We start from the raw sequence: 9938 nt of genomic DNA, 5'->3' as shown, positions 1-9938 counted from the left end.
TCCCCTGATCTTCCCCCCTGCCCCCTAATCTCCCCCCTGCCCTGTGGATCTCCCCTTGCCCTGCTGATGTCCCCGCTGATGTCCCCCCTGCCCTGCTGTCCTTCCCTGCCCTGCTGCTGTCCTCCCCTGCCACACTGCTGTCCTCCCCTGCCCCGCTGATGTCCACCCTGCCCTGTGGATTGGCCCCTGATATCTGTGGGAAAAAGGGTCTCATAAATTGCAGTTCGAAGTCGCCAGAGGTTAATCCAAGTAACAAAAGGATACACCAAATACTGGTGAGATTATAATGTCCAGTGAAGTCATGCTATGAAATGGCGCCGTGGTCACAGACTCCCTCAATTTCGGCCTAGAAAATTGATTCAGATCAAATATGTTCTATACAAATCGAATGAGCCCCAATTAGTCACAGCGCCATTTCATAGCATGACTTCAACGGACATCGTAATCTCACCAGTATTTGGTCTATCCTTTTGCTGCTTGGATTAAACTCTGGTGCCTCTGTATTGCAATTCATGAGACCCTTTTCCCCTCAGATATCTCTTGATAAAGGGCAGTCGTTAGGCCGAAACGGTCATTTTGATTATCTGGAATTCATCTGGGTCATTTTTTCTGCTAATAAACTTTTTTGAGTGCCGAATAGTGTTGAGGCAGCTCCCTAATGTTCAGGTTCGGTTCGGTTCATCAAACAGGGACGTGTTCGACGAAATGTTCGTCGAACGTTCGACGAACACCCTCAAACGTTCGACGAACACTGTCAAACACCATTGAAACCAATGGCAGGCAAACACAAACACATACAAACACATGAAAAACACATAGAAAACACCTTAAAAGATGTCCAAAAGCTGACAAACTGCTCAGAAGACACAACAAGCATATTGAAAAGTCACAACTGCATATAGTCATGCGAAAAGAAAAGAGGTGGAGGAGTAAAAGGAGCAGGAGACACAGATATAGGCATGTCATGCCCTTCTAAAATCAAGAAAGGCTGGAGTAAAAATCTAAACTCACTCTACCAACACCCAGACGTTTTGACAAAAAAAAATAAAAAAGTAAATAACTTTAGGTAGAATGGCGGCGGGTCCAATCAGAACACTTTCCTTAGAAGACGTAGTGGTACCCCCATTCAGAGTTGTGCCAAAAAATGAACCCAATACATTCAGACTAATCCACCATTTGTCATATCCAAGGGGTAGGTCAGTAAACGACAACATCGACGCGGAACCAAGTACAGTACTATGTACTGTACCTCCTTTGACGAGGCAATCAGGCGGGTCAAGAAGTTGGTAAGGGGCACCCTAATGGCCAAAACAGACATTGAGGGGCGTTCCGGTTACTACCTGTACCTCTGAATAGTGTCCTGCCACTGGGCTGCTTCTGTGAAGGAGCATACTACATAGATCGCTGTTTGCCCATGGGGTGCTCCAAATCCTGCTCACTATTTGAGGCGTTTAGTTGCTTCCTTGATTGTGTTGTCATGGAAGTTTGTAAGGCGGCACATATTATCCATTACCTCAACGACTTCTTATGCCTGGGCCCAAAAGATTCGCCACAGTGTGAAAACACGCGGTAGTCCACCTGTGAGAAGGAGAGAGCTGGAGGGAGAGTGGACACCCCAGAGCCGAGGGGTTAGATTGAGAAAGAAAGAAAGCGGTGTAGCTTGCTTCATGGGTGGGGTACTCTGCTGAGTAGCAGAAATTAGTATTAGGCCCAAAAGGATTTCCTGGGCCAGATTGCGTTAAAAAATAGTACTTAGGTAAACAGGCGGTGTAGCTTGCTTCATGGGTGGGGTACGCTGCTGAGTAGCACTAAATTCTACTAGACCCAAAAGGATTTCCTGGGCTAGATGCCGTTACAAAATAGTAGTTAGGTAAACAGGCGGTGTAGCTTGCTTCATGGGTGGGGTACGCTGCTGAGTAGCACTAAATTCTACTGGGCCCAAAAGGATTTCCTGGGCCAGATGCTGTTAAAAATAGTACTTAGGTAAACAGGCAGTGTAGCTTGCTTCATGGGTGGGAGTACGCTGCTGAGTAGCACCAAATTCTACTAGGCCTAAAAGGATTTCCCGGGTCAGATGCCGTTAAAAAATATTAGTTAGGTAAACAGGCATTGTAGCTTGCTTCATGGGTGGGGTACTGTGCTGAGTAGCACAAAATGCTATTAAGCACAAAACGATTTCTTGGGCTAGATGCAGTTAAAAATTAGTACTTAGATCAACAGGCGGTGTAGCTTGCTTCATGGATGTAGTACGCTGCTGAGTAGTACTAAATTCTACTAGGCCCAAAAGGATTTCCTGGGCTAGATGCCGTTACAAAATAGTAGCTAGGTAAACAGGCAGTGTAGCTTGCTTCATGGGTGAAGTACGCTGCTGAGTAGCACCAAATTCTACTAGGCCCAAAAGGAATTCCTTTGGCTAGATGCCGTTAAAAAATAGTACTTAGGTAAACAGGCGGTGTAGCTTGCTTCATGGGTGGGGTACGCTGCTGAGTAGCACCAAATTCTACTAGGCTCAAAAGGCTTTCCTGGGCCATATGCTGTTAAAAATAGTACTTAGGTAAACAAGCGGTGTAGCTTGCTTCATGAGTGGGGTACTGTGCTGAGTAGCACAAAATGCTATTAGGTACGAAACGATTTCCTGGGCTAGATGCAGTTAAAAATTAGTAATTAGATCAACAAGCGGTGTAGCTTGCTTCATGGGTGGGGTACGCTGCTGAGTAGCACTAAATTCTACTAGGCCCAATAGGATTTCCTGGGCTAGATGCCATTACAAAATAGTAGTTAGGTAAACAGGCGGTGTAGCTTGCTTCATGGGTGAAGTACGCTGCTGAGTAGCACAAAATTCTATTAGGCCCAAAGGGATTTCCTGGGCTAGATGCCGTTACAAAATAGTAGTTAGGTAACCAGGCAGTGTAGCTTGCTTCATAGGTGGAGTACGCTGCTGACGTGCAGACACTGCTCCTAGGCCCAAAACTAATAACTGGATTAGATGCAGTGAAAATTGAGATACACAGGCGGTATAGTTTGTTTCACATGCGGGCTACTCTGCTGACGTGCAGACACTGCTCCTAAGCCCAAAACTAATAACTGGACTAGATGCAGTGAAAATTGAGATACACAGGCGGCATAGTTAGTTTCACAGGCGGGCTACTCTGCTGACGTGCAGACACTGCTCCTAGACCCTAAACTATTAACTGGATTAGATGCAATGAAAATAGAGATACACAGGCAGTGTAGTTAGTTTCACAGGCGGGCTACTCTGCTGACGTGCAGACACTGCTCCTAGGCCGTAAACTATTAACTGGATTAGATGCAGTGAAAATAGAGATATACAGGTGGTGTAGTTAGTTTCACAGGCAGGCTACTCTGCTGAAGTGCAGACACTGCTCCTAAGCCCTAAACTATTAACTGGATTAGATGCAGTGAAAATAGAGATACACAGGCGGTGTAGTTAGTTTCACAGGCGGGCTACTCTGCTGATATGCAGACACTGCTCCTAGGCCCAAAACTATCAACTGGATTAGATGCAGTGAAAATTGAGATACACAGGCGGTATAGTTTGTTTCACAGGCGGGCTACTCTGCTGACATGCAGACACTGCTCCTAGGCCCTAAACGATTAACTGGATTAGATGCAGTGAAAATTGAGATACACAGGCGGTATAGTTTGCTTCACAGGCGGGCTACTCTGCTGACGTGCAGACACTGCTCCTAGGCCCTAAACTATTAACTGGATTAGATGCAGTGAAAATTGAGATACACAGGCGGTGTAGTTAGTTTCACAGGCGGTCTACTCTGCTGACGTGCAGACACTGCTCCTAGGCCCTAAACTATTAACTGGATTAGATGCAGTGAAAATAGAGATACACAGGCGGTGTAGTTAGTTTCACAGGCGGGCTACTCTGCTGACAGGCAGACACCGCTCCTAGGCCCAAAACTATTAACTGGGTTAGATGCAGTAAAAATTGAGATACACAGGCGGTGTAGCTAGCTTCACAGGCAGGCTTCTCAGATGACTATCAGACAATGCTACTAGCCCAAAAGGATTGGTTGAGGTAGATTACATCAAATGCTGTGACAAACACTTGCACAGCACTGGCACAGATCTGCCTGGCAAACAGTGCTATGAACTGCTGTAACCTACCCTGAAAGGGGCTGATATTACAGCTAGTCCCGACTCCTACCAACTCCCTAAAGCTATCTCTCTGACAATTCGCTCCAAAAAAACACTCTTAGTCTGTATAGTGCCCACAGCAGCAGCGGTGCCGTCTAACACTAAGCTGCAGCAGTGAGGAAATGGTGGCGATCGGGCAAATGGCTGGTTCTTATAGGGCAAGGACATGTGACACACACAGCCAATGACACATGCCCTTGCTTGTGTGCATCACATGCACATTGCTGTGTGTGTGTGCACTGCTGATAGGCTGGGAGATTGCACTGCCCCACTGTAAATGCGGGAAAGAAAAAAAAATGGAGATCGGTGTTATTTCAGCACAGATCTATCCCCCGCCACCCACCCCACCCACTATACACTGAAACAGTCTATTAACAATGATAAACAGTTTTAATGTGTAAATCAAGCTAGGCGTTTCGTGAACAAACAGTTATCGAACAGAAACTTGAACAGTCGAATTTTAAGCAAATTGTTCGGGTTCGTCAAACGACTCGAACACCGCCCAAAACAACTCGAATTTGAAATTGGCGAACACCGCTCATCTCTAGTGCCGAAGATAACATTTGATTCTATTATGTTCATCATGACATCAGCATGTGTGTCAAGACATAGCCAGCATAGGAATTGTCAGCAAAAGAGTGGCAAGGAGAGTGGTGCTGGATGGAGTGAAACGAGTGGCTTAGAAAGTCAGCATGTAGTGTTGACAGAGTGTAACATCAACAGGGTCAGGTGAGGGGTTAGATGTGTATGATAATGTATTTTTAAGCCCCTTACCAGCCTATCCATTGGAGTTGGAAGACCTTAGTGCTTAATACACTACATTTTTATCAGCAATTGGGGATCATTCAATTTGGATAGAACATATTTGATCTGAATCAATTTTCTAGGCTGAAGTTGAGGGATTCTGCTGATACGTAGTTAAGTCTCCTCACCTCGACATGTGTTGTGAATTCTGCTCTTGGGCTCCCTCCGGTGGTTGTTGATGGTAATGCAGTTATTCCTGAGCAGCAGTCTTGGACAGGTGTTTCTGCTAATTGCAATTCGGACTGGGGTATTTAGCTGTGCAGGATTCATTAGTCCTTTCCAGTAGTCAATGCTCCTTTGGAAGTGTTGGTTCCCTGACTGGCCTCTCCTGCTTGCTGCCATCTCAGCAAAGATAAGTGTTTGCTTCATTTTTTAGACACACGGCTGTGTGTTTATTTTTTGTGCTGATCTTGTTTCTATTTTGTTCCTGCTCGACTGTGCCTGATGTTTTTCTCAGTCTAGTTGGGTTCGCTGGAGTCGCAGATATACTCTCCACATCTTTAGTTAGGTGGTGGAGTTTTTGTATTTTTCTGCTGTGGATATTTTGTAGTGTTTTATGCTGACCGCATAGTATCCTGTTCTGTCCTTTTCTATCTAGGTAGAAGTGGCCTCCTTTGCTTATCCCTGTTTTCTGTCTGCGTGTGTCTTTTCCTCTCCTACTCACAGTCATTATTTGTGGGGGGCTACCTATCCTTTGGGGGTCTACTCTGAGGCAAGAGAGTTTTCCTATTTCCATCTTTAGGGATATTTAGTTCTCCGGCTGTGTCGAGGTGTCTAGGTCTGGTTAGGTACACCCCACGGCTACTTCTAGTTGCGGTGATAGGATCAGGGTTTGCGGTCAGTAAAGTTACCACTGCTCCAGCGAAGGTCATTTCATGCAGCTCCAAGGCCACCTGATCATAACAGACATGCCTAACATGTCACTCTTTGCAAGGAGAAACGATACTTCTTGCATCCCGGTCAGACGCCTCTCACTCAGCCAAACCAGATCTCCACGCTGCACTGACAAGGAGCAATACCCCGAAACATAGTGTCTGCAAATTAAGATCTGGTTTGGCTTTTATCCTAAGTCATGTGACAAGGTTCATAAATGGGTCAGCATTGACTGTTAGGATTGCTACTTCCAATAGGTGGCACTAGAGTTCTAGCCCTCTTCCTCTCTGAAGAGACAAGTTGCATATTTCCCAGAGGAGCATTGCGGCTTTAAGTCTCCTCACCTCGACATGCTTAACATGTCACTCTCCGCAAGGAGAAACGATACTTCTTGGATCCCGGTCAGACGCCTCTCAATCAGCCAAACCAGATCTCCACATTGCACTGATGAGGGGCAGTACCCCGAAACACAGTGTCTGCAAATTGAGATCTGGTTTGGCTCTTATCCTATGTCATGTGACAAGGTTCGTTATAGGGTCGACATTGACTGGTAGGATTGCTACTTCCAATAGGTGGTACTAGAGTTCTAGTCCTCTTCCTATCTGAAGAGACAAGTTACGTAGTTAGGCGCCAGTTGCACCAATGTATGTCCCCCTTTAAAATAATAGAATATTTCTATTAAGATCATGTTCAACTTTGCTTTAAAAATTAGGAGAAAAATAATTATGATACATATCTTGGAACTACAACTGAAACAGGTCAATCAACTAATTTGTTGTGATAAGACCTGGTTTTAATTACCTGAAAGAATCATTCACTCTTTTGAATAAACTTCCTAATTGGGCATTTAAATTCTTTGTACAACCAACTAAAAACATCAATAATTTTATTCTTACCAATATAGCACAAATATACTGTCACTCTTAAATCCTTTTTATTATTACTTTAATTAAAATATTTCCGCTATGGATAATAGCTCAAAATAATGTATCATGAAAGCTTTGGAAAATCAACTTGCTTGCTATTTTTAAAGATTAGTTCAAAATATATCTTAGAAAAGCAAAGGACCAATTTTGCCGTCACTCAACTTTCATAGAATCATATAGATTATAATATTTAGGTAGAAAATATGCATACATATTTATTGGAATATTTAGAGATACATTGATTTTTGTTTTTGGAAACAAATCTATATGTATTCATGTAGCCTTTCTGTGAACTTTACATTATATGTACAGTTGTCTTCATTGTATAAACACCAATCATATACAGTTATTGACTTTCTATTTCTTACAGGTCTTGCAGAGCACAGAAGAAAACTGCTGTCCCGCGAGGAAATGTTTCTGAAAGCTTAATGAATTCCTAGTCACAGTGAAATATAACTTATGGAAACATTTTCATATTTATGTGATACCTAAGCCAAATTACAATCATATTTCACTATTTGAGCTTCATGTTTAGTTCCTTGCTTTCATTTTTACCAAAAATATGTTTAAAGAGGATGTTATATGAACAAAGTATATTTAGCTAATAGATCTTGGAATAATAATAAGTTCCACAATTAGACGTGTGAAAAAAATTCTTGTGCTGAGATAATCTTATAATTGTTCCCCTGCTGTGTACTGTGTAATGGCTGTGTCTGACCATGCAGTGTTCCTCTAGATCATGGTCAGCACATACCACAGCTCCTGGCCATGGGGGAAGCATAACTCACTTATAATAAGAGAGCCTAAATATGAAACAGCAGGGGCTCACAGCTGTTGCTTTCTGAGGTAGCACATTTACTTGCCAGAGGTAACACATTTCCCCACCTGAGGTAGCATATTTTCCTGCCTGAGGTAACACATTTCCTTATTTTATCACAGGAGTGTTTCTGCAATGTCACCAGTCTTCTGAGCTTATCATAAACCCAGTCCATGACTTGCAAGCCCAGCTCCTGTTACTGTCTTGATTTATGATGAGCTCTGAGGGTTGGGGACATGGCAGAAGCACTCGCTCCTGCGTTACCTCAGGCAGGGAAATATGTTTCCTCAGAAAGCAACAGCTGCAAACTCCTGCTGCATGCTCACTTATCGTTAGTGGTTTACGCTATCTCACATAGTGAAAAGCTATGGTATATACTGTACCCACCATCAACTGGAATAGCTGTGACACAGCAAACAACAGTACATAGTCGAGGCACAGATATAAGATTATCTAAGCACGGGAGCATTTTTTTTTAACACATATAACAATTGTGAAACTTATTATTTCAACATCTTTTGATTAAAAAGTACATTATTCATGGACAACCCCTTTAATAAATCATTGTGTTTATAAATGACAACTTTCATCACAGGTATCTTCTACTTATATGTCTATTAACTGTAAAAAAAAGGTATTTTTTCATTCAAATACGTTGTCTGCAAAGATGAATGAACACCATGCATATTGTAATAGACTTTTTTACAATATATTGTATTATCATACCAATTATATGATTTTTTGGAAACATTAGACAAATTATTTTTAATATACTCATTTATACAAGCTGTATTCATTCATAATGTGTGTTTGATGCATCTGTACAGTTAAATAAAGTAAATGGTATACAAAGAGAAGTATGAGTTTATCTGTTAGGGCTCATGCACAGTGTTAGAATATTTTACAGTTATATGTTGTATTGAATGATTGTCTGGGAAGCAGAGAACTTGTAGACCCTGGCTCTATAAGTAGAGTTTATTTTTCTCACTAAATCAAAGCATTATGCTATATTTGAGGGTCAGATGCAAAGAAAAGTAACATATAGTTGGTGGTGTCTCAAACAATTTTAGCTGTAAATGTAATTTAAATATTCTTCAACTAAGCAGATACCTTCATTTTACTATTATTGCTAGTTACTATATTGTATTAATGCCATGTACATAACATTTTGCTAACTCTAATAAAACTGATTTTTTTTTGTTTTAAAAGAATAATGTTTGACTACATTGCTTCTTCGTACACATTGAATAAATGGCGACCCAAAATAGCCCATGTAAATGTCTCTTTCTTTCTGATATCCATCAGTTGGATAACCTTAACCAACAACAATTAGAAAATGATAGGCAATTAGCAAGACAACCCCTATAAAGGACTAATTCTGCAGTTGGTGATCACAGACAATTTCTCTGTTTTCATCCTTTTTTGCTGTTGTATTGGTCACTTTGAATTTTGTCATTGCTCTCACCCCTAGAGGTACTGTACAGCAGCATGACGCAGTGTCTACAACCCACAGAAGTTGATCAGGTTGTGCAGCTCATCCATGATGGCACATCAATGCGAACTCTGGCAAGAAGGCTAGCTGTGTCTGTCATCACAGTATCCAGAGCATGGAGCAGATACCAGGAGACAGGCCAGTACACCAGGAGATGTGTAAGGGGCGATAGGAGGGCAACAATCAAGCAACATCTCCACTACCTCCTCTTTTGTGCAAGGAAGAACAGAATGAGCAATGCCAGAGTCCTGAAAAATGACCTACAGTAGGCCACTAACATCCATGTGTCTGCTTAAACTGTGAGAAATAAACTACTTGAGAGTGGTATGAAGGACCAACGTCCACAAGAGAATGTTGAGCTTACATCTCAACATTGTGCAGGGCAATTAGCATTTGCCAGAGAACACCAAGATTGACAGATCTGACATTGACGCCCTGTGCTCCTCATGGATGAGGGTAGATTCACACTGGGCACATGTGACAGATGTGACAGAGTCTGGAGATGCAGTGGAGAACTTTCTGCTGCCTGCAACATCCTCCAGCTTGACCGGTTTAGCAGTGGGTCAGTAATGGTGAGGGGAAACATTTTTATGGAGAGCCACACAGCCCACCATTTGCTAGCCAGAGGTACCCTTACTGCAGTTAGGTACCAGGATGAGATCCTCAGACCCATTGTGAGACCACATGCAGGTTCAGTGAACACTGAGTTACTCATAATGCATGACAATGCCAGGCCTCAAAGGGCTGAAGTGTGTGAGCAGTTCCTGCAAGATGAAGGCATTGATGCTATGGACTGGCCTGCCCATTCCTCAGACCTGATTCCAATCAAGCACATCTGGGACATCATGTCTCCTTC

General features: G+C 42.7%; 1 protein-coding gene across 2 annotated transcripts in view; it reads left to right on the top strand.

Annotated features, from left to right (window-relative positions):
• Positions 1-8851, top strand: part of GFRAL (GDNF family receptor alpha like) — a 269983-nt gene extending 261132 nt beyond the window's left edge. The window contains exon 10 of one of the 2 annotated variants that reach the window (XM_069726751.1): positions 7144-8851. In XM_069726751.1, coding sequence (XP_069582852.1) covers positions 7144-7213 — 70 coding nt within the window. In that variant the 3' untranslated portion in view covers positions 7214-8851. The remainder of the gene's footprint in view (positions 1-7143) is intronic. The other variant, XM_069726753.1, reaches the window with a different exon arrangement.
• The last annotated feature ends 1087 nt before the right edge of the window (positions 8852-9938 follow it).

The sequence above is a fragment of the Ranitomeya imitator genome, chromosome 5 (assembly GCF_032444005.1).
Source record: "Ranitomeya imitator isolate aRanImi1 chromosome 5, aRanImi1.pri, whole genome shotgun sequence".
Lineage (NCBI taxonomy): Eukaryota > Metazoa > Chordata > Amphibia > Anura > Dendrobatidae > Ranitomeya > Ranitomeya imitator.
The sequence above is the reverse complement of the archived record's forward strand: the minus strand, read 5'-3'. Positions and strand labels throughout refer to the sequence as shown.